Here is a 25,459-nt window from a genome sequence, read left to right as displayed (position 1 = left end):
TTTTAATGATGTTGACAAAAAAATCAGTAACATACTTGGTGATCATGTGCAAAGTATTCATAAAATCAAGGTGATTCCAGCAAATGAAAAAGACTGAAGTCATATGCGCTATTTTTATTTGTCATGTCTTGTCCTGCACATGATTTGTCTAGAACTGGCTATTTTATATTGTATGCATTTTTATAACCAAGGTACATACATTAATAAAGTTTTAATAATCTACATGATGAGTCCCCAAAGACCATTAATAACTTATTAAAATAATCCCTATAATGTAATATTAGATAATATTCTTGGGGAATTTATATTCTTCTTCATAGAGGCCTTAATATAATCTATTTAAAAGTTTAATTATGATTCATATAATTCATTTGTATCTTACATAATAAAATACTGTATACACAAGGCAAGGTTTATCACAGCAGTTCACATTGGTTGTTAAACCCATGTCTCTTATGTATGGCTTTGAAATCAATAATCAGGACAACAGAAAAACAGTTTATTTGTTGAGCAGTGATTTCAGTGAGTGAGTTAGTGTGTTTATAATAGCAGACATGGTGGTAGAGTGATGTGTCAATGCATTCACACTTTGGTCATTGAAGGAGCTTCCCAAAGCCACCTCAGCAGCTTTTAGCAGACACACATAGTTCATGACCACCTCGTCCACCTTGGCTACCACCTCATGACGCCGGGTCTCAGTGCTCAGGCCTTCTACCAGTGACATGCAGGCTTGTGTTAGGCAGCAGAGTGTATGGAAGCTGTGCGTCAGAGTAAGCAGTAACTCCTCTGGACTGCTGTGCTCCAGGGCCATCTGACTACAAGCACTACCCAGTGCTTTGGCTTGCATGGAAAGCAGTTGGGAGAACTTCCCCAGGTCAGCCTTACTGACCTCAGACCTCTTGCCCCTGGACAACTGGCCTACACTGGAACGTACCAAGCTGATCATCTCTAAGGCATCCTTCCGTGCGTCTGCAAACCCTGTGGGGAGACTGTAGGTTTTTCCCTTCATTGAATTCACACGAGCTAGCCTTGCTTTAAGGCTCATGTCATTCATAGCAGCAGCCATAATACACTGTTCAGCTTCATAGTCTTCTTTCAAGACTGTGTTGTTTTCCTCATCACTGAGGGTGGGTGTGGTTTTCTGGCCAAGACAGAATGGAGAAGGTGAGTGCGTCTCTCTGTTTTCCTCATCACCATAAGTGTTCATCTTTCTCCTTAGGAAGCAGTGACTGAATGGCCCGTGGCACTTCCAGGCACCTGTATCCAGCCTTGACACTGCTGACGGCGGTAGCAACATGGAGGCCCCTCTAAAGAGCCTTCTACCAGAGGAGTTAGAGGCAACTGAGCCCTGGGACCAGCTCTTGGGCAAGGTTTTGGCAGAGAATCTCCTCTGTAGTTTTGGGGGATCATGAGACTGGACAGTCTGCCCACCACTCTTCCCTGTAAGTGTGGCTTTGGTCTTCTCTAACAAAGCTTCCAAGCTCCTAGAACCTGGCGTTATGGTACTCCAGCTCCTCCTCAGCATCCGAACCCTATGTGGCTTCCTGCCGGCTGTAGGGTCACATGAACTTATGCTAGAGGGGGAAGCCAGGACATGTGGGTGGGGCTCGGGACAGCCCTGTGTCTGCCCACTGGGCTCTGTGCTCCTCTTTAATGATGATGGTGACGTGGTTGTGGTGGTGGTGTTGGTCTCATTCCAGAGAGCTAAGGATGAGTCTTCTCCCCCAACCTTCTTCAGCTGTGTGCAAGCTACACTAGGGGTAGTAGGAAAACAAAGAGAATTGTTAAGCATCTCTCTGATGCACACTTTGATTTATAATGGTATTTGGCTCCATTTAGGTGTCAATCAAGTGTATTGTAAGTATATTGGTGATTTGTTTTCCAAATTGAATGTACATACCATACAGAAAGATAAAGGCTGACTTTCCTCAAATTATCCCTCTCTTCAACAGGCCTGACACCTGCTACCTGATACATCTTACATGCTACTAAATAATTCAACAAGTGTCTCATTGTGTGACACTTCAGTGCATTACATTCACTTACACAAGCACTGATCAAAGAGAACAACCCCTGTTTGGTTTTACCTGTAGTTTCTTTTATCTTGGGCATTCTGTGGCTGCCATCCCGTGTGGTTCCAAACCCTGACTCAGCACTAGTAGCCGCATGGATCTTCCTCAGAAGGGTGGGGTCAATTGGATGACCAGCCTTCCCCTGGCCTTGGGGCCAGTAGGGCTTCTCCTCGGTGGGTATATAATTTAGCCCCTTGAGCGAGGAGTCTGACAGTACATGCATATTCTCTGCAGCACAAAGAGGTGAATCCATAGGAGTGACACAGCTGCTACTGCCTGTGCTGCAGCCTGCATCTATGGAGGAACACTGTGAGCTCTGAAGAGAATGGATGCCCTCACTCTGTATTGATGACATGCGCTTGCTCAGGTGGTATTCATATAAGCGTGTGACGTCTTGCTCACTTGCTGGTATCTTGATTTGCGGCTGCTCTGAACCGGCATCCTCTGCGGTGATGGGCCCTTTGGAAGGAGAGCGTAGATGGACATTTAACTGCTGGCTTCTTTCATCTGAATCCTGTTTGTCTCCCTTTATTGCTAACCTGTCTGCGTGGGAAGCCTGTGAGTCACTCACACATTCTGGTGAGAGATTCTCAGCCATTTTGTTTCCAGGCACTCGCTGCCATTTTTGGTGTCTCTCTCTAAAGTGAGTTCGCCCCAAATCAAGCTGATTCATATAATGAGAATCTCTCACAGTGAAAGCATTATATTTCCCAACCAGATGTGGGGGCTCCTCTTTATTTAGCTCTTGAGAATTAAGATGGAATCTATCGGAGGATTCACAGGACTCTCCCTGGATTCTATTCTCTGACTCCTTCTGTTTTCCTGTCTGCCTGCTCATTACTGAGCCCATGTGCATCTTACTGAAGTAGTCAGTGAGTGATTTGGTTTCCATGGTCTCTGGCTCCATCTCACCACCATCAGGATGAAGTATCTGGGAGGAGGAGGAAACAGCAGATGATTTTGCCTCCTCCTCCTGAGGTTCCTGGGTATGGTACTGCAGGGCTCCTACGCCACCTTCACTAGTTGCAATAAACTCTGTCTTTTCCTCATTCACGGCGTGATATCCTTCTGTCATGGCTGCATGCATCCTCAAGTGGTTCTCTGAGTGTCTCTGAGCAGTGGCCAGCTCTGAGCTCTCTGTCATCTCAGAGGAGTTAGTCTCATTGCCAGAATCTGAGGAAGACTCTGGGCTAAATGCCCGTGATATTTCTACACCTGTGTGCCACAGAAAAAACAAACACCTCATTAACAACTTCATGTGTGAGGCACAGAGCAAATGTTAGAGATAGGGGATGAGATAGGTTAGGGAATGAGTAAAATATAAAGCTAAACCTTAGTAACACTGAAGAGAATGTAATGGCTCTTTAGTATTTCAGTGAAAAATAGATTAAATGTAATTGCATTGGAATAACACTGACAATGTGATAGTGTCTATGTAACATTTAAGTTTAAATTATGGTATCTTAATATTTATCAAATAATAGTCAATGACTTAAAATGCTTTTATAACACATGCTTAACATGGATAAATGAAATGTATAATTTTTTTCTACAATAGCAAAAAAACATCTATGCCATTTTACACTGCACAAAATGAGAAAATAAAAAAATGATCCACAAAATAGGAACACATTTCAATAAGTGAATGATGTGGTGATGAAGACAATTATATTGAATCAATGTACAAATGAATGAAGAAATACTCACAAAATGGAAACATAGAACAAAATGGGCTTTATTGAAAAAAAAAATCAACAAGAATAAATCAAAAGTGAATGGCTGGAACAAAGTGTGGTGTTAATGAATGAACGTTACAATAGTGTAAGGAGAACCTGTGCTATTCTCTGACTGTGCAGGACTCTGTTCCTCAGATGCGGCGAGGGCCTCAAGTGCCTGTAAAGTGGACACCACTGCATCATCCAGGGGCTCTCCGTGGCTTTCCACTCCCTGGGTGGGAACTGAGTCTATCAGAGATACTGGGATATCATTGCAGCTCCCCTGCGGCTGAATCCCAGCCCCTTGCTGCTCCTCTTCATCAGAGCTGTCCCTGAAGCCAGGAGGAGGAGCAGCAATGGCCAGGTTAAGGGAGTGCAGCAGTACGTCATTGTCCTCCTCATCATTACCCTCTGGTGGTGGAGGGAGGGAGGTCAGGTCAATGATGTCATCGCTTGACCCTGAGAGTGCAAGGAACGTAGGCTTGTCAATGTCACTCATGACCATGTCCTCCTCACAGCTGATGTCATCCTCATCCTCTGCGTCATCTGTTGTCTCTGCATAGCAGATATCATGCAGCAGAGGCTCCTCGATGCATTCGGTAGGACCAAAGATTTTGGTGGTGTACTGATACCCATCCCCATCCTCCATGGCATCCATCATCTTGTAGTCCTCCTCGAGACGCCTGTACATGGGGCTGTGATTGTCTAAAATCTCTGGGCTCTCGTCCATCAGTCTCTGGTAGCCCAGATTTTGAGGGTTTACACTGTCTAAGGGAGGATCTCCAAATATGAAGGAGACCTTGGCGCTCCTTGGAGAGTCCTGAGGTTTGGGCCTTGGGACATTGAGGAAGGGTTGCGAGTGAGGCACTCTGCAGCACTCTGCTCTTTCTGCCATGTGCATGGTGTGCTGAGGCTGGTGGATCTCAGTGATGTAGACTGGAGCAGTTTCACTTTCGCGTCCTCCATGGTCAATGTATTCACACTCCTGGCTACACATCTGGTTGCTTCTGTCCTCACATTGCTTATATGGTGGGCTGTATGCCCACTCAATGGCCTGGTAATTCTGCTTTACTCTTGTCTCATGACCTATAAAGATAAACCAAAAAATAATCAGGTGTATATCGGGTTCATATACTGCATTATGTTGTAGTGTGCTGTCTAAAATTAAATGGCAGCACTTTATCAGTTCAGACATACTTGTTTCCATATTCTCTGTGTTGCTTTTGGCCACATTAAAGATTGAGCGCCGAGAGTCCACCAGTAATCTGTAGTAGCCAGCAGTCAGACAGGCCAGATTCATTGCATCAACAGACTCCATTAAGAGAGTGATGGGCTGTGAAAGAGGGAGATAAGCAGACGACAATGAGCACACAATGAATGGGAGAGCTGGGCTGTGGAATGAGGTTATAATGACTGCCAGACAGACTTCAGACTTGGAGTTTGTTAGGATAATAGTAGAGTATTATTGCAAAAGCAATCAACATTAACTGCACAGACGAAAATATCCATAAAACCAGTAGACATTTGTATGTTTACCTTCACGTCTAGAACGTGAAGTTCCACTCTGACCATCTTCTCATCTTCTGTGTACATCTCAATGCGGTTGACATGACTGAAATCAGCCAGTAGGGCCACCAGGTTTGTTTTGGTATTGATCACATGGCTGATGCCGTATCTGGGCCCGACCAACAAAGTCACTTCTGTGTGCTTCTCGCCTTGCTGTAAACAGGGGAAGTGGGTGTGGAGAGGTGCAAAATACAGCTAAGTATGTACATTCTAATATGGCAACATTTTGTGTCATCTATTTGCTCAATAAAAAAGGAAGTAACTCACGACTAATGTGGATTTAAACACCCGTCCTCCATATAGTCTCAAGTCACTGAGGTACTTCAGATAATGTACCTTTGCCTGTAAGACTGTCAGCTAGAAGGCAGAGTGAAAAAGTAATGTAAGATAAGATAAAACTAAAATGACTCCCAAGCAGAAATCAATTAATGAAATTCACAGCAAATGTATTATTTTGTAAAAGGAGTTTGTAAAAGGTGTTTGCAGCATCATCTGCAACAACCACCCAGGACCATGATGTTGAAATCTACCACTAGGTGGTAGTCACAAGTCTTTTCTTATGTATTATGGTGCAAAAGGAAGGAAATTTTTGAGAGAGGGAGACAGTGAGTGAGAGAGAGAGAGAGAGAGAGAGAGAGAGAGAGAGAGAGAGAAAGAGAGAAGCAACATTCATACCTTTTTACCCGGTGGTACCAGGTTCTGGTTGGTTTTGAGGATGTGAGTGAGAGCTTTTTTGATGTTCTTCTCTTTCATGCTAGACAACACTGCAGGAGGCAGAAACAACGCCAGGCCCCACTCCTTCCTGCGGAGCCATATCCCATACTGATTAGACAGGGTCACTCCGGCACAACACAAACTGTCAAGTCATCATTCCTAACCAGTGATCAATTACTTCACGTAGAGGTGGCGCATTGATTATCTGACAGGGTACAATTGGAGCTATTCAGCAACCAGAAGGGAAGTATAAACTGGCAATGCAGCAGAACAATAGTACTTGGAATATTATCATTTGATTGTATAACAGCATTATGGCTGCTAGTTCCTTGTGTAGCAAGGCTAAGGAGTCACATAGTACACATATAGAGTGAGACCTCCAGTTGAGTCTGGCTAATCTTGACCCGCATGGTGTGGTGTGAAACTCAATCCACTTACTCAATATACTTGAGGGAAACTTTCTGGGACTGCTTGGTATTGATGGTGAGAATATACATTTGCAGGGCAGCCAGACGGAGGGCTGTGTCGTATTTCAGCTCTGACCCAAATCTCTCTAACACCACATCATTACAGCTCTAGAGGAAACAGAGAGGAAGAGGACAGAAGGAGGCTGCACTTCAATTACTCTTCTTACTTACCACGAAATGCAAGACAACAAAACACCTTCGGCAATTGTGTGGAAGTCATTACAGACTATAATTGTCCTATTTCTGAGATTTCTGAAGTTAACATTGCATAATTCTGCAAGGACATACCACAAAGATATATTCACCATAGAATATATCCACTATAAACTACAAGCATCTCCTTGTTGTCTTGTATCTGCAGATATTCACCTGAACATAAAGGTACTCAAATGCTACTGCATCTCTCCTCAGCAGGTCCACAGGGTCCTTGGGGACAAAGCTGATGCGGAAAAAGCATTTCATCTTGTGTGACCCTGGCCTCTGTGTCACCTAGAACATAAGATAAGGGTAAAGAATGTGTGGTCAGTAATGAGATGTTTGTGTCTGGAAAATATTTAACCACAAGAGCTTACACATTGTTCATTTCTCTACGACTTAAAGTGAGTGGGTGCAGTGCATTCTGTATGATTACAGAGAATACATTTACAGGAGTGATCCACATTATGGGTTATGTCAGCATTATTACATGGATTCGAAGGTGAAGATATGCCATCATGACTAACATTTCATTTGCATCAGGCTCCCTGTCATCTTCCTGGTTAATGGCCTGCATAGTGTTACCCACTGCACTCATCATTCATCAGAATCATTTTCTGATGCAGTCATGTTTGCCCTGTTGTACTGACTGCGGAAACCCGCCATTCTTTTGTTGTTACTGTATCATAGAAAGAAGGGTAATATGTTGCTTATATTATCCTACCAAATCCATGAGACAACCCAGTGCCAAGTGAACTGTCTCACCTGAGTTAGCATCTCCTGCTCATGCAGGAGCATGAGTTTGCTGGCAGATCCTTCGGCTCTGTGCTCCAGCATGAGAGAGAAGTGCTCGATGCTCTTAATGGATAGCTTCTCTTGCAGGGTCAAGATGACATCCTTTCATATAGACAGAGTCACAATTAATACTAAATGTGCACCATGCAAACACCGCATTTTCCATGAGCTCACCATATGCTCTGCCAAGTGAATGCACTGTACCCATACATCATTTTCATGGATGAGCACACACAAAACATGACAAATATAAATATTAATTTAAGCTGGAACAGTTTAAAGTGAAGAAAACCTTCTTGCAAACCCCTCTCTGTAGTTAATTAAGTTCAAACTGCTTTTTGCCTGAATCATAATTAAAGTACAGATAAGCTTCTGTAGGCCACAGTGAAGACAGGAACCTGTACTTCAAAATCTACAGTACAACTATGAATAATTTAACAGTTAAACTCAACACCACTTTAGATTATGCAATACCCTTTAAAACATTTCACAGTGAACCATGGAGCTTCCAGCACCTACCTTAATGGATGTGTTGCTGTCAAATTTAAAGGATTTAGTCTGCCCATTCTCCAGGTACACCTTCAGTACATTTGGCATGAAGAGAAGGGAGTTGTCCTTCACTGTTTCCTGGGGTTGGAATGAGACATAAATCACACTTATTAAAATTGATTAGCTGATTAAACTGTTCATGTGTATTGGTTAAGGTAAAGCTGTAAATTAAAAGATCCCTGAAGAAAGATTATTGAACATTCAGGAACCCGGTGTGAGAATGACTGTGATGACTAAAACATGAGACATTAGATATTTTATTTTTAAAAAATGGTTTCATTTCCATTTCCATGATATTAATGCACCATGTGGAAGACTACAAAGCACTACTTCTAAAATATTGATGCATTGTTATTACAAGCCAGTTATTATTAGTCAGTAAGATAGTTTCTATACTATTATTCTCCATGGATATAATTTTATGACAGCCTCATTGCTCTGTAGTTGCTCTATCAAAAACCTATGCTCTTTGTGAGTCATCTAACAAATCACTGAAGCTCTCCATGACAAAGTGCCCCCCCCCTGTTTCTGCCACTTATGCCCACATGCACTTCATTTTATGTCATTACAGCTGAAAAGGGAGATAATAGAGAGATGGGAAAAGAGGGAACAGCAAAGCAACAGAGGTTGGAAGAGTTTTTTTTTTTTCTTTTTTTTTGCTCATGCAGTTCTTCATCCTACAGTTACTGATTTATAAAAGTCTGCATTAATTATTCCCTATTACCAACACTGACGAATGTAGAATGAGTTAGTGTCAAGTGTGACTCACTGGGACCTGGCCATTGATGATGACTTCCTCAGCAAAGCGGACCTTAACAGGATTAGACTTTAACTTGGCCTTTTTGGCTGCACTGATGAACGCTGATTTGGGTGACTTGAAGATGGACAGGAAAAACAAAAAACAAAAAAAAACAACAACAACAACAACAACAAAAAGAAAAAGAAACAGTAAAAGGACCATTAGTAACAGGTCTGGCACCTTCAGAGATGCCACAGTCATGAGTCATGTGTTTTTACAGCTCCACACAATTCATGGACATGTTTCCCTCTTGTAATATAAGCATTTGCAGTGTATCGTTCCATTTCTTCACTCTGAACTGATGAAATTAAAACAGTCCTGGGTAAGGACATAAGAGGGACAACACCCCCACTGGTGGTGTGTTGTTGAGCCTGCAAAGTAATGTCTGGTAAACGGGAGCAATTACAGGCCGGATTAGTAGAGCTCCTCTTCCTGTTCTTCTGTGTCTCATGGGATCCTGCATTCCTTTTTTTTCCTGCAAACTGAAGTCCTTTTCAAGTATAGCTGCTTGTTATGTGGAAGCCTCTTTTTCAAAGAATAACACTTATCATACCATTTCCCCTGAAACACTCATGATTCTGAGAAACATGATTAATTGAAATGAATCGTGGAAGGATGTAATTTCAAAACAATAATTTGAAAAGGTCTGGAAAATTGTGCATGGTGCAAATTATTGTAATTAATGTCATAGTGTACAGAGGATACCCTTATTCAGGTTTTCTGCATTATTGTTCTCAGTGAGCATGCACAAATTTGGTCTATTTTTGGTGGGAATTCATGTATAATTTCCACTGACTTATTTCACAAACTATAAACAAAGAGAGAATATATGCTCTTGGCATCATGGTATCATCACCATCTGGTGCTCCCTGATTCTAGTCGATGTTGACAAGGCAGGGTCATTTGAGGTCTTGAGAGGATCTGATGCTACAACATGAGAAGACTTAGAGAGACTGCAGCGTTTTGACTCGCTTTGAGTTAGCCAGGCTGTAGCACTCAGCAACAGCATTGCTGATACAGTGCCAACACCGACATATGGGCATGATTCATGTCTTGTATTCACAAAGTCAACAAAATAATCAGCCCCAAACACACAAACAGTCTATTGGAGGGTATTCCTTTTGGGAATGAAGACTTTGAAGATGGAAGAACTCACTGGGTATGGCTGAACCACAGTCAACACTATGGACTCCTTGCAGCTCCTGCAGGAAAGAACATACACAGACAAATCTGAAATGGAAAACTTGACATTTGATTCTTTACATTCATGAAAGAAGTGTGATTAATCACTCAGCAAAAAATCACTATTGTTTAAAGTACTGTGATTATTCAGTGAGCAGCATTTTCTTATCGTTTCAATCGATGAGTGGGACTAGAGATTAACACCATATTGGGCTGCAGCAAGAGGAGCGTTGTCTCCTAGTGAGGGTCTTGGATGCCCGTCTTGCTGAAGTAGTGCATCATTCTGCAGAGATAGAGCCCAGTCAAGACAAAAGGGGCTATGATGGAGTGGCCTGCACATGGGCATATTTCACCACACTAATCTACTGTTTACAGGCTGCAGCACAGGTCATATGAGGACCCAGCACTCACAGCCAGTCACTCAGCTGTGTCAATGACATTAATCTAATGAGACGCATGATGAAACACCAACACCCGCGTGCAGCTGAATCATAGTGCATGGTGCAGGTGTCGTCTGTGCTTCATTAGATCGATCCAATTATTATTTCGGCTTTATTAGAACACCTGATAAATGAAGGCATAAATGACTAATTTGACAAGCTGTTTTTTGCTTCTTCTTCTTCTTCTTCTTTTTTTTTTTTTGGATACGTTATGCAAATCTATGGCTTTCTACAATATGCCCACCCGTAAATTATTGCGATAAATAAATAAACAGTAGTAGATAAGTAACAAACCGGGAGAAACAAACTTAATCGTTGCATTTCACAGGGCAAACACAACAGGAAGTGTGTGTATAATTCTCCACAACAGGTATAAGAAAAGCCAAATGTCATCTCATCTTAGCATGCTGTCACACCTGACAAGGTCAATAACCCTCTCCCTGGGTGCTGAGCTGACTGGCTCATCATTAATCATGATGATCTCGTCCCCTGGGATCAGCTTGCTCTCCGAGGGACCCCCTGCCAACACACACCAAACAAGAGTTAAGTGGTACAAATTGCAGAAGGTCAAACCATTCTTCTTTATTTTCTTGGTTTCCTGCATTCTGGCCCAAGGCCCCAATGGATGCTTAGTCAGTGAGCACTCTTAAAATCAATGATTCATCACTATAGCACAACTTGAGTGTTTTTTTCTCTCTCCCATTTTAGCTCCATTTTGGGATTTCTTCTCCATTGGAGAATCTGTAGATATTTGCCCCAGGTGGAATGACTCACTGGTGTATTAAAACATACTGCAAAAGCTGGGCCACTTTACCTGGTGTGACTGAGCGGACCACCACAGGTTTCTCACTGCCTGCCACAAAGCCAAAGCCAAGGACTGGGTCTCGTCTCATTTCCACCTTCCGAGGGGCTGGAGGCACAAACTTATCCCCATCTAGACGAACCTCCTCCAGGGAACTGCTCTGAGAGACGTGGCTGTGCGAAAGGGTGTACAGTAATGACAATCATTATCATTAGAGTGGAAGTTATGGTGGATGAACAGAACAAAAAGATAGTATATTGTTGAGACTACATTCTGCACATTCATATGTTGAGAAAGTTAAAATCAAAGATTTATGCACATCGATTCTTATCACTGTGTTATGCATTGTGACAAAGCATTCATGACCCAGAATATGACAGCATTTGCCTGCTGAACCAACAGATTCTAGTGCCACAAACATAAAAAGCAATGGCTGTTAAATATTTTGAATAAAAGGAAAGGCAGCAAATTCCATGCCTTTAAAATCCCCTAAAACGTTCAAACCTAGAAAGCAACATATTCTGTGAAATAAGGAACTAGTGCATTGCTTCTAAAACAGAACATGTGGGCGATGGCAATCAAGCTCACAATTGTACTTTCCTGTTGTAACTTGAAAAGGAACTGCAATTGCATACACTGCTCTCCTCAGCACTTCATCGCACTTTCATGACTGCATGTTACCAAATAGGATTTTTGCCCTCCTAAGGTATTGCATTCTAATAAAGATGCAAGAAAGGTATGATTTGGAGTGTCGTGCTGTTGCAATTTCCTCACTGCCTCAATTTGACCTTTGCTGTGCACAAATGTAGAAACCCTGCCACTGATATCTGGCTGCAAACATGGCAATCTACACTTTGGACCTTTTTTCATGCCTTACTTCAGATATTTTGATTGACTTCATCACACATGCTTCCTGCAACACCTTTTCTGCCTCAATTACATTTACCTTCTTCTGAGAACAAATAAAGTGCACATCTGTAGCTTATGCATGCTGTGTAATCTGTATGTTTTTACAGGGTTCCTCCCCGCTCTGGCAGCGAAGGCATCAGCAGCAGCAGCAGCTCCCCATGGTGCCAACAGTGTCGGTTAATTAAGGCCGTGGGCAGACAAGGCAGAGTGTAATTCACAGTTATTCTTGACACATGTACCATTTGCCTCAAAATCCTAACAATTATTCTTTCAAGGCAAAGGGAGAAAGCAATCTCTGTTTGATAAAACTCAGTACCAACACACACATATCAAGTTTGCCACTTCTAGAAAGGCAATAAAGAAACAGCTGATTGAACTTATATATTTTATACACACATATTATATTTCAGTTAAGAATCCAACATTTTTTAAAACAAATGCAAATGCAATTGTATGTTTCCTAGTGTCTGCTTGTTATGTATTCTGAATCCTTTCCTTTAATCTGAGTGTGTCTCCATATACACTCTGCTTTATACTCTTGTCACCACCTTAGACAAAAATGAGCCTTAAGATTTTACAACAACAACAACAACAACAACAGCAACAACAACAACAGTAGTAATAGTAAAACTTTATTCCAATGGCAAAAAATGTAAGGAATAGCTTGGTGTTTGGGATAAGATAAAATAAAATAAAATGAAGGAGTAAAAGAGAAAAATGTAAAAAAGCTGTATTCCTTGGGCAGGTCAATCCACCAGATTCCACCAGAGAATTTCAGGACAGTTCACAGGGATTTAAAAGGTCAGCAATATACGATAACTACAATAGGGACCAGTGCTTGCTGAGCTTTAAAAGTAATAAATAAATAGATAAATAGATAAAACTTCTACACATGACTGGCAACCGATATAAAGTCAACAGAAGTTAAGTGATATGGTTTTCTTGTCCATCACTTACATCCCGAGCCACCACTATCTGAACAAGCCGGAGCCAAGAGGTCGACCAAGGCAGGTGTAAATAAAGGGAGCTACAACAATCTAGAGGAGATAAGACAGCAGAGTGAATGGCTTTATCCAATCAGCTGAGGTTAAAAAAAAAAATACTATTTTGATATTTTCTTGATCTCAGGCACGCATCAAGAAGAGGGATGGCAATAGATAACCGCCCACGGTAACAGCAAATAAGCTTTTGAACATGAAGTGAAAGTCATGCAGTTAGAATAATGGGAGAGGAATAAATGTGCTTATTAGGCCTACCTGCAAAGTAAAAACTGTTCCTGTTTACTGTGATTAAGAAATCTGTCTTTGTGCTGTAACACAGTCCAGCACATTTCCTTAAAAAAAAAAAAAAAAAAAAAAAAAAAAAATTATCCAGTCGAACATAATAAAAAATTTCACTACAAAAGTGTAGCGTCTCATTTGCTTACAGTAATTACGCTAATGCAGTAATGATATTAAAATGCTGCATGTTAATACATAATAATTGAATTATGTATGAATATTTTAAGCAAAGGCCACTGTATATTTTGCACATAGCCCACTCTGATTACCTGTATTGTTTCATTGTTGTAAGACATTATCATCATTGTTTCTGCTGAAAATCAAACCAGCCATGTAGCCTCTAATCAGGCAATGGGTGGCCTTGGCTCTGCATTAAATTGTAAATACTTTGTTAAAATCAGCAGGCTCTTCTCTACATACAGTTAGTTGATAGTAAAGTGGAATTTGACAAAATGTGTCTCGCTGTAGCATTTGGATACAACTTTTACTTGGGACCCAACTTTTGTGTAATACAGTATATCCACGTAACCTATTTATTTATTTATTTATGGCAAATCATTCAAACATGCCTTCACCTGATGCACTTAAGCTTGACAGCTTCCTAATTGCACTTCTGCAAATATTTTTTTATCCATCAGTTGCCTGACTGCATCAATACGTTAATCTCTGGCCCTGTAACAGAAAAGAGTGGCGTTTAAAAACACCAGGAGGGTACACGTAAAATTTTTCAGTACTGTAGCTTAACTTGTTTCCAATGAACTCCTTAAGATGAATGTAGACTCACAGTCACTCAAAGTGTGCAGCACTAACACGAAACACTCACTCAGAAGCACACCGACACAAACACACTGTACGCATTGACACATACACTAAATGTGCTGTGCAGTCATAGAGCCACAGAGCGCTTACCTGCTGTTCTGCACTCTATAATTTTGTGTATATACATTTTATTGACCCATATTTCCTCACTTTCATCATCCTAGTGCAAAACAATGAACAAATCACCTCTAATATTGATTTAATACTGCCTACTAATATTTTTTCTGATCATCGTGGGATGACTTTTTATAGTAGCAGCATATGATGAGTGGCAACCCCGGCTCACACTACCCAACAAGATGTAATAACTGCATTACAAATATTTACAGAAGCACTGAGTAATGAGCAGTGTCACCTTGAATTTCACAAGGTGCCTCTGATGTACGCTGAATTTGGATTTGTGTCAATTTGATCTCTTACGTGATGAAACTTACCAGATTGTGCACAAACAAAAACCATATGGACTTGTGCATCCAGGAAGTGTATTGTCTCCTCCCCAACCATGGCCACCTGCTAAAAATGGCTTGCCTCCCAATGTGCTGACAGCCTTGCGTCTAATGGTCCTTAATCATCCCCATTAGCTTTCAGTGTAGCTCCACAATACTATATACAGCTCTCAAAAAGCACACTATGGGCTACATAATCAACACAAAGATCAGGAATAATGATGTTGAGTGACTATTAGCCACAGCAACAAATGCCGGCCTTACACTGCCACTGTGCAAAGAAGGCATTTTCACTCTTGCCTTCCTTTTTGTAAATTGGTGTGAGCTTAATGCCAAAAGCAATGTCTTATTACCTCAGTTGTGAGAAGCTGCTTTAACATAGCTGACAAATTGTTATTGCTGCTAGTCATGAAGGAGTTATATTTGTCCAGACTGGAACACAACCTTTTTAAATTGAGCAATCACAACTAGGTGCTTACCGCCACCATTTCACTTATTTAATGCTGACATCCTTGCCCGCTGCACACAAAGGTTGCCATTTTGACATCTATCCATGTACATGCTCGATAATAAGGGTTTGCTGATCAGACTCATCTGATGAGAAGTCACGAGCCAGCGTGTCACGCGTCTTTCCAACAGCCTTTTCTGATATTGATCCTTTTTGCTGAACGCTGTTACAGCAATCCCTACGCTTCATCACTACATCTGCTAAATGCTATGTGTCACATATTAAATGACAGCTGATACTTTATTAATGTTTTCCTGTCACAACGACTAAAAATGAGTGTCTCATTTAGAAATACAACAATTTAGTATGAGAACACCAGAGCCGTGACAAACTCAGATTTCTTCTGACAGCCACAGACACACGTACTAGATTATTTATGAATGCTCTTCACATTTAGAAAACTAAGGCTGGATCTTAAACAAGCCTACAATATGTAACATCTTAGAAGCCCTCTGCATGCAGCTGTTCCACTGCTCCTTAATTCTTATGTAACTCTTATGCCATCATGCCTCTCCTGCTATAACCCATGTGTGAGTTATGTTCCTCCTACTAGGCATACTGTAACACTAAAATAAACCATTCTCCCATTAGACAGAGTCACATACAATCCAATGGCAAATCACTGTACACTCCTTTATGTTCTATTCCACTGTTCAGTGAGAGACAAAAAAAAAAAAAAAAACATACTTAAACAGGGTTTACTGTTTGTTCTCATTTGCATAAGAACAAATACAAAATGGGAGGAAAAACAGTGAACAGGAAAATTAGAATTCACTATATTTGATGGAATTTGGTTCATGGGGGCTGCAACGTTTTTACATTCAATATGAATGCACAATTGTAGATCAGTGGTGGGAGATGAGAATGTTGGAAAAAAAAAAACAAAACAAAACAGTGAAGTCCAGAGATACATAGTGTACAGTAACAAAATAACAGAGGAAGCAGCCAAGCACTCACTTGTTACACCGTAACATCCCGCTCACACACTCAAGAATAAGACCGACCAACACACTGTGCCATTAGAGACATCGAGGGCTTCTTTTTACCTGTCAGTACAGATATCCAGAAGTGCCTAAGGATCAATTATGCTGATAACGCTGCAACCCGGCATCTCCGCAGAGACATGCAGACTGTCAGAACAATACAAGTCCCTGTGCAGGTGAATCCTCCATCAGTAGCAGCGCAAACACATACATAAGCCCTTCCCGGCTGTTGCAAGATCAGGATGGTTCGCGTCTGTTTGAGAAGTAATGTGAGCGTGTGCATAAGTGTGTGTGTGTGTGTGTGAGAGAGAGAGAGAAAGAGAGAGACAGAGCAGGCAGGGGCAGTATGTGCGCAGCAGTGGAAGAAACAGGGAATCAGTATTCTGAATGCACAGATGGAGACAGTGTGGAGGCGGTGACGTGGCTAGAATAATCACAGGTTGGCAAAGCCTCTGAAACATCTGGGGGAGAGAAAGCTCCCGTTCGGTTTATTTAAAACCGGTCACTTACTTGATGTAGCAGTCACGCCCCTCTCTAGTGGTGCCCATGTCCCAACCATTGGGGGGTCCCTGTGATGAATTCCAGGTCCCTGAAGGGGGTGGCCAGCCTGAGGATTTGGTCCTGTGGCTAGAGAAGCAGGCAAGAGAAAGAAATCATGCATAGATCACAATTCAGTGCATTAAACACTGCTTGCATAACCACACCAGCAGCACCCGATAAAATGGCTCATACTTGATGATGTTCACAATGGCACATATGTGTCTAGCTTAGAAACGGAAAAAAAAAAAATCAAGAAAGAATTGTTAGAGTAATGTGATGCTCAGTGTGAATCATATACTAGGAATAAATGAGTCACAGCATAATCTGAGGTGATTCAAAACTAATGACAAGTGAGTGTCTAATTTCAATGTGATAAACAGTGTTCTATAACCAGGGCTCAGTCAATGAATGCAAATCAAATTAATTATGTAACCTAGACACACAGGCGGAGTTGTCATGCCTCACTCTTTTGCTTTGAGAGGCATGAAATTGGTTTTATTCCTAGATGTCAGCAGATTCCTCATAAAGCCCAGAGGAATCTCTCTTATAAGGTAGTTATTTGATATGCTCAGTGCCAAGAAGAGTTGACAGAGTTTATCGGAGAAAAGAGGATGAGCTATTCCGCTGTTCAGCAAACAATTTATGATAGCCTTGTGTATGAGTAAAATAGCATTACAGCTGAATTTCTCAAAACAAAACAAACAACAACAAAAAAAAATCACATTTGTCTAACAAAACACATGCCTCAAGGTTAGGCTACAAGTGGGCATGGTGCAGATTTTCAGAAGACTGACTGGAAACGGTTAAAATCCATCCACCCCTTTCTCTCTCTGTTCATTTGTCTGTCTCTCCCTCCCTCTCTCAGTATCTCTGTCTATGTGTCTGCAGAATGGTGATGCTATGAAAGCAGTGGCAGTAAGTTATGTCACTTCAAAGGCTTGTCTGCCGTGTTACAGGGCTCTTGGCATTCATTATTCAAAGCTCCTCTTTCTTTCCCTCTTAATGTTTCCCAGTTACTGTACCGATGAGAATAAGTTGTGTGCAAAACGTGAATGTGTGTATGTGTGTGTGTTTCTGTGTGAGCCCATGTGCATCCTGTCTGTGTGTGTGCATGTCCTTTTCATGAGCTATGCATGAACACCTTTATACTGTTAATTTATGAACACGTGTATAAGCTGAGAGAAGACAAAATGAAACAAAAAGATCAGCCTTGCTAAAGGTTGTAATGTTTAATTTCTTCCCCCCTCAATCTGCTGTAACAGCTACAGCAAAATGCAACTGAATGCAACCAAAGCTTAAAAACAGCTCCGAGGTCACACAACCTCACCAGAAAAACATTCGAAGTGCTATTGCGTGCATTAAATCATAATTAATTCATAGTGCAATCACACTGAAAAGGTAGGGGAAAACAGTGTGGATGTTACCTACTGCATAATAGCACAGTTTATTTGGGGCTTGGCTTAGAACACAGGAAGCAATCTGATTTCTGTCCCAACGCAGCGGTGTGTTTGGGGGGTATTAGAGTTTCCACATGGATATGGATTTATCTGACCTACAGTACATTAGCTGGGAGCAGGCCTCTGCGGTGTATATTTAGAACATATTTCCTCCAGCTTAAATGATGTGTGTCTACACAACTGGATACTGTCTGACACTGTTGGGGCTATGTTCATCTCATTGACGACTCCCACTTCTATCCTCCATTTCATGTTTGGAAAAAAAAAGAAAATGCACAGCCATGTTAACACAAGCAATCTTTGATCTACCATTGCTGTACATATTAATGTTTAACTTTCAAAGCTGCTGAATGTAAATCAAGCTTGCTCAGAGGTAATGTATGTAAGTGACAGGACTTGCAGCTCAAAGAATTATTGAATATGAGTGTTACTTGTTGTATTTTTCCCAGGCTTTCAGCTGTACAAAAGCAACCACATACAAGTTGGGCAATTTTCTTAAGGTGTGCAGGATAATGGAGCATTCTACTCACAGATTTAGATGAAGCGCCCTCATAATATCGCTCTGAATCGACAAGTAGTTCCACAAAATCCATCCTGTTCCTCTCAGCCACAATTCTCACTTTTAATGGCAGTCACAGATGCTGTGATCTTTGATTTAGTTTGCTTGTAGATGGGAAGTGCGTTATATCATTGAGACAAAGCACCCCAGCAGAATAATAGCTTACAAAGACGCTAAAAAGGTTCACCCACTGGTGGACAGTGAAACCGATCTTTCTCACCAGGCATTAATAAATTATGTCTGCACTGTCACGTAGGACTGAGTAATCAAGCGCCAAGTGGGTAAGCTATACTACACAATTCATGAACAGGTTACCCAAGAGTCAGAGAGGAGGAGGAGGAGGAGGAGGAGAATTAGAACTAGAAGAAGTGATGTTTTTTCCCAGTCAAATATAGGTTTTTCATGGATCTCCTTTGAAGCAAAATGCACCAAATTTACAAGAAGCATCACATTTTTGTCCATTTTTTTAAAAAATTTGCACATTAATACAATCCATATCACATGATGCATTTTTTTTTTTTTTAATTCGGTTGCAACCAAATAAGCTAAAATAATAATACAGTAGCAGACATTTAGAGCATCATAAAATGAAAAAGGCATCACATGCTGTCAGTCATTCCCCCGCAAAGACAACCAACACTCTTTACACAACACATAGTAGATGAAAATAATAATCAGCGGAGAGCATTGCAGCTATGTGAGAGTGAAAGCCGCTGTTGTCATGGCAATTAAGGTCAGTGAATTTAAGAATGCTTTATAATCAAGATTGAGAGATTACATCACACTGTCGCGCAGTGTCACGCTGTCATTCATTGCACACATCTGTCCTAATCTTTTGGGAAACAGATAAACAGTGTCTTGGTCAGTAAGCGAGCCAATGTTCTGTCATCTAAATTTACCAGCAACTATAATTTTGAATAGATTTGTTTTATTTTGCTGTCTGGGAAGATCAGGAAAAGATCACTTTTCAGTCCCTCATAAAAACTGCATGAACAACGTGATCCTTGCTTTATCACAGTAGTTCACTTTCACTTGCTTCTCAGTCTTTTACAAGTCAGATGCAAGAGGGCATTTCAATGCATTGTGAGGGCTATATTGCTCTTAATGGAGGATATAACTATGTTTTTTTTTGTTTGTTTTTTTGACAAGCCACAGCTAGCAAGACCATTCTAGCAGTGGGACACTCAACTACACTTGAATAATTTACATAGACAATCTCCATGAGTGTTGGCTATATGAGACCTCGCTCTAGTGCCACATGCCCACCATTATCAGTATTGAGGATTAAAGGATAATTTATAATATGTTTTTTTTCTCTTTTTTTGTATGTTCAGTGCATCATTTCCCTTGAGAGAACTATATGCAATGGGCAATTTAGTGATTGCCCCTATGATTCTGGCCAGATAGCTAAATTTTGCTGACCTTTGCATGATGATTACCACAGAACCAGACTACACAGTTTTCTGGCTCTTTGGCCACACTCTCAAAATCGCCATATGAATATCAGTTGTTCTTTGGTGCCTACCCACTATACTTGATCTCAGAACACATAATTGTATACCAAAGTGGCCACTATGGAAAACACTGCGGTATAATGTGTGATTTAATGGAAGGGTACAGTCTCATAGACCATCTGGCCTCAACAGTCCCTTCCCTCATGCATCGTGACATTTGCAACACTCCAGATAGTTTCTGCTGCATATAATATACAGTATGCTGTAATACTTTCTACTTTATCACCAAACACTGCACACTTACTCTCTTCACCCCTAAATCAAATGCAACAAGGTGTAAGAAATGTGTATTTTCCTATTCTCATGCAACAGGGAATGCAAGGTTACATGAGTGACAAGAGTGACATGATGAGCTGTCTATGACACTGCTCTCCCAGTGCTCTTGAACTAAACAGAGATATTTATGCATGGGGAGACTGCTAATGTAATTCTGTTTGGATATGTAATCTGTTAAGAGACAGCAGATGAGATGACCATCTCCTGGGAGGAGGCTGGGGAGTGGAGCAGAGAAGTGGTTCAGACAGAGAGGAACCACTCTGATTAAGGGCCTTATTCCTCTGCTCCTCAAAGACTGCCTGCATCCTGTTGGGGGCAGAAATGTTCTGCCTTTTGTCTTGGAAAACATCTGCCTTCTGTTTGACTTCCCCGAGCACTGTCATGGCTCTGTATAAATCCTCTGGTCAACATGAAAGCATTGTGTACACTGATCCGGTCCACTATTTATGTTGTATGTTGCTATTTAAACTTCATTCCTAAAGTATCCCTACAAAAAAAGAGGAAGACTTTAAGTTATTTCAAAGATACACATTATAGTCCAAATAGTTACAGATTAAGCACATTATGAAATTTTTATCCACCATTTTATGTAACAAGACAGCTTCACAGTTAATTAGCCATTGGAGTGGGAAAAAAAAACTGGTGTCAACCACCTACATATCATGTGAATGATCAGGAGCTGATAGTCTAATTATCACACCAACATAATTAAACATAGGAACTGCATGACCAGAATTTCTAGTGTTTGCCATGTAGCATAGAGTACTGACATTATGCAGGAATACTCAAATCCAAGAAATTTGCTTCTGGACAAAGCTGTCTTAGTATTTTTACCATCATTCCAAAACAGCTGAATATTGCATTTCCGTATTTGTCTTCGGAAGTGCTGATATTGTTGCCATGGGCAACAGCACTATCCTGAGCTGCTCTCTGGTGTCTCTATATAGAGTGTTTTTTCTGGTTAGCTAATCTCCTCTGGATGGGAATAAAACAGCATGTGGGAACCAACCCACCTACTAAGATCCTCCTGGTATTCTATGGTGAGTAAGTGAGCCTAGGAGTCCCAATGTCTCCAATTGTGGTTTATCTGTTAACTATCACATGCATCAATATTGTCAAACAGTGATCGGTCCTCTGAAACCTGAAACTGTATTCTGTTGCACCACAGGAACCAGCCTGGCACTACACTAGCCACTAAGTTAGATCATTACCTCAAACAAACAAAGCACTATTTCTCAATGCACTCATCCTCATTCTGTAATAAATATGAATATATAATATCATTGCAGGTGACACAGAATAGTGATGGTTTGGATTAATGGTATGGAAAGCAGCTTACAGGTTCTAGGAAAATGGATGTGCATGTGTGCAAATACACATAGGAACAGACATTTTCAATGCTTAAGATAATGCACGGTTTAGAGATGGGCTGCAATTGGCCTCAGCATACACATGCCTGTCACAGCACCCACGGCATTTACTATGGAGGGATCTTTTTCCCTCATTCTATTAATATTAAGCTTAAAATATATAGCCTGCTATAACAAAGAGACACGCAGAAAGGAAAGGAGAACATCTGTGTATTTTCATAAAACATATCACTCTTTATTACACTGTAATCTCCTCAGGCCTCCTTTGCTCTGCAGTGCTTTATGTAAAGTATTAACTGAATATAGTGATGAACTTCCCCTGTGGGCACTGAGCTTGCTTTGGATTCTCCTGCACCTCATTGTGCTATTCACTGCTTTTATGCTAAAAGCTCTAAAGGACAGAACAAAATAAATGGTTGCCTGAGACTTCTTTCACCAGCCAGCTGGCTCCCATTGCTAACCCCAAGCCATTTCTGGTCTACTCTTCCTGAGAGGTTCTGATTTGAACAGCCAAGTAAGACAAATCTTTTGGTCTCCTTGTACTCTGATGAACATTTAGGTTAATCAAATTCTGTCCAGTTCAGTGACTTCTGTGTGGAAACTTTGCACAGTTAAAATAGGCCTAACCATGGCTCACATAGTAAACTGTAATATGAACCAAATAGCGACACACATGCAACAGTTCAGCTAATTTTACTCTGACTAATCTTTAGCATTGGGGGCTTGACACCACTTGCTACACTGCTATAAAAAAAAAAAAAAAAAAAAAAAAAAAATCATATTCACTCATTTAGTGAATATAGTTGTTTAAGTGACATCTTTTCATGTCACTTAAACAACTATTTTTTTTTAATATCATATAGACACACACACGCACACACGCACACAGACCTTGACAACAACATTCAGTCAGTTAGTCACTACCATTGTATAATAATTGGCTTTAGCTTTTTACATAGACACTCTATGAACATTATTTCCTTAAAAGAGTCAGTCACCTCACATCTAAAGCTCCCACAGGATCCATCAGAAATGTTGCCTCTCAGACTATGCTCTCAGTTTAACCTAAATTGCTACATTGTAAGATCAGAAGACACCACTTTAAACAGTTGTGGTCAAATGCTTCAACCTTTTCTCTGGATGCAAGAAGTAGAAGATGAGTATTAAGTACAAGATCTTTCAAATAAAAAAGAAATATCAAACCAGTGAAAATCTTCACTAGACATAAACACACTGAAGAATGTAGAAAGTCAAAGCAAATTTATGCTCCTGTTTCTGACAGCAGAGACATCTGGGGGTGTTGTTAGGCAGCAGGAAGAGACGACAGCGGGAAATATTCCTCTGCTCATGGATCTCTGAAACACAGACTATGGCTCACTGTGTAAAATGTTCTCTTAGCCACAGCAAAATAGCACCCTGTTGACTCAAATTCTGGCTGGCAGCAGAGAAAAAAAAGCGTGTGTAGCAGCAGTGCTAACCAGTAATCAGGCACAACAGCGTGTGTGGCATTATTAGCAGTGACAGGATGCACTGATGTTGGTGGTCCATTGGGAGCCACATCATAAACGCAGCCATGGAGGGACACTAACTGAAAAGTGATGGTCTCATCATCTGAAGGAATAGCTCTACCTGCCCACCTGCTTTCCTGCAGGACTGTTTCCAAACAGAGGCGGTTATTTCCTTACAACAAAAGAAATGAAACACAATGCTGAACTGCAGCAGAGAACAAATGCCAATTTATTCAGATGATGACTCATAAGTGAGGAGAAATGCAATGAATGGGTATCCCATAATATGTGAGATATATATGTGATAAAATATGTTCCTTTTATGATCAACCGCTTTCACAACCAATGGCCTGTGGTGCTGCTGATGGAGCTAAATCCCCTAGGAGGATTACCGTCCACTGTGGCAGATGAACACAATCTAGAGAACTCATGGGTGCATAAGGTGAGCTGTGTGCCTCGGAAATGAATGAATTACTCAGGATCTGCACAACCACTAATGTTACATCATTTATATCCCAACGCTTCTTGGTAAAAATCAATCATTCAAGTTCTATGTCACACTGAAACACACCAAATTAACAGTGCAATAATGTGCAGTTTAATATAAAAAGGGTAAAGCTGCAGTATCAGGTTTTACCTGCTCTGAATCAGCTAGCGAACTTGTGAGTCCTCATCCCCGTGCATATTTGTTGAAAGCCATGGACTGTGAACTTAGCCATATTAGATGATAATATTAATATTAATATTAATATGATAATTTTCTGGTGACCTTTGACAGAACACACTTTGCCATCAAGAAGACAGGTTTAATGCTGAATATCTGATTTGTGGAAATAGTTTAAAGCTCTCTTTAAAGAAAATGATCATGTTTCCATGTTTATTTCCCAGTATGCATTTAACTGAAACATTTTAAAATTGTGTTAACAAAACAAAATCTGAAATAACTCCTGCTGGTTTTCATGGTGTGGTAAAATATCCTTGGTTGCCATGGCATCAAAAACCTTTAAATGATTAGATAAACATTATATGGTGCACAGCAATTTTATGAACTTAGAAAGGAACACAGTAAATATTGTGCCAAGTTTAGACACATGAGCGACATCTGGTAATATCCACAGTATAGCCATCCCATTCCCCCACTCCCATCTACCTCACTTGGTCATTCATTTCGCATAACATACATGACTTCACAAGTTATTCTCATGATCGTTTTAAAACTCGGCGTGTTTCTTATTCTAACCCCTCTCAACATGTTCTTCTAATTGCTGTCTTATTCTCTACATCATGCTTCTGACTATACAACACGGCATCTTTTAAACAAATGCCATGCAGGGGTAGACAGGCACATACACAGCAGCATCCATCGGACTCACCCTGACAGCTTTGGCATCTTCACAAAGCTGAACACATCCATGTGTGCTGCAGACTGCAGTCAGGGCTACAAATCTACCATCTACTTCACTCTGGCTCCATTGTCCCACTGTCTTCAGCAGTAGGGAATAAATAATTCAGAAAAAAAACGGAGCTTCCACAAGTCAGGTGGAGAGATTAGTCCTGTTGTCTGGGCTTCTGCATGGCTGAGTGATTGCTGTGTCCTCGCCTCAGCAGCGCAAATCCACAGTCCATGGAAAGGGATCTGGCAGTGCAGCTTCCCCCGGTTACATCCTTCAAAGCATGCCTCTGTTAGCTGCGCTAAGCCACCTTCATTTAATTTCCATCGCAGTGGAATGATGTGCAGGAGCCGCACAGTAACAACAGCTTTGGAGAGAGAGAGAGAGAGAGAGCGGGAGAGAGAGAGAGAGAGAGAGAGAGAGAGAGAGAGAGAGAGAGAGAGAGAGGGAGAGGGGCAGAGTTAGGGAGGGAGGGGTGGGTGCGTGGGGTGACAGTGGTAAAGAGAGGAAGGAGGAATGCAAGAGGACATTGGACAGGGTGGGGGTGGGGGGTATGGCAGCAGGGGTTATAGGGGCTCACAAATAACTGCTGATGGATGCAGC

General features: G+C 41.1%; 1 protein-coding gene across 1 annotated transcript; it reads right to left on the bottom strand.

The window, feature by feature from the left end:
* Positions 1 to 29: 29 nt before the first annotated feature.
* On the bottom strand, positions 30 to 24,911 carry LOC115379637 (FERM and PDZ domain-containing protein 4). Its single transcript, XM_030080417.1, has 17 exons — positions 24,839 to 24,911; positions 16,752 to 16,868; positions 11,309 to 11,469; positions 10,911 to 11,013; positions 10,029 to 10,074; positions 8,843 to 8,947; positions 8,044 to 8,151; positions 7,495 to 7,626; positions 6,904 to 7,023; positions 6,506 to 6,642; positions 6,029 to 6,155; positions 5,621 to 5,710; positions 5,324 to 5,506; positions 4,985 to 5,120; positions 3,905 to 4,873; positions 2,088 to 3,287; positions 30 to 1,749 (listed from the first exon to the last, which is right to left on the bottom strand). The coding sequence occupies exons 1-17, from the start codon at positions 24,877 to 24,879 to the stop codon at positions 500 to 502; spliced, it is 5,025 nt and encodes a 1,674-aa protein (XP_029936277.1). The 5' UTR covers positions 24,880 to 24,911; the 3' UTR covers positions 30 to 499.
* Between the last annotated feature and the right edge of the window lie 548 nt (positions 24,912 to 25,459).

The sequence above is a fragment of the Myripristis murdjan genome, chromosome 21 (genome assembly GCF_902150065.1).
Source record: "Myripristis murdjan chromosome 21, fMyrMur1.1, whole genome shotgun sequence".
NCBI classification, from domain to species: Eukaryota; Metazoa; Chordata; class Actinopteri; order Holocentriformes; family Holocentridae; genus Myripristis; species Myripristis murdjan.
Note: the sequence above shows the minus strand (reverse complement) of the source record. Positions and strands in the feature narration are given on the sequence as shown.

What these genes read in the sequence shown, in the direction of transcription:
- LOC115379637 (XM_030080417.1), bottom strand. Translation starts at nt 24,879, where the DNA reads ATGGATGTGTTCAGCTTTGTGAAGATGCCAAAGCTGTCAGG. An exon ending in TCATCAATGGCCAGGTCCCA is followed by an intron (nt 8,152 to 8,842) that starts GTGAGTCACACT and finishes TTCCAACCCCAG; the next exon opens with GAAACAGTGAAGGACAACTC. An exon ending in ACAGCAACACATCCATTAAG is followed by an intron (nt 7,627 to 8,043) that starts GTAGGTGCTGGA and finishes TCTATATGAAAG; the next exon opens with GATGTCATCTTGACCCTGCA.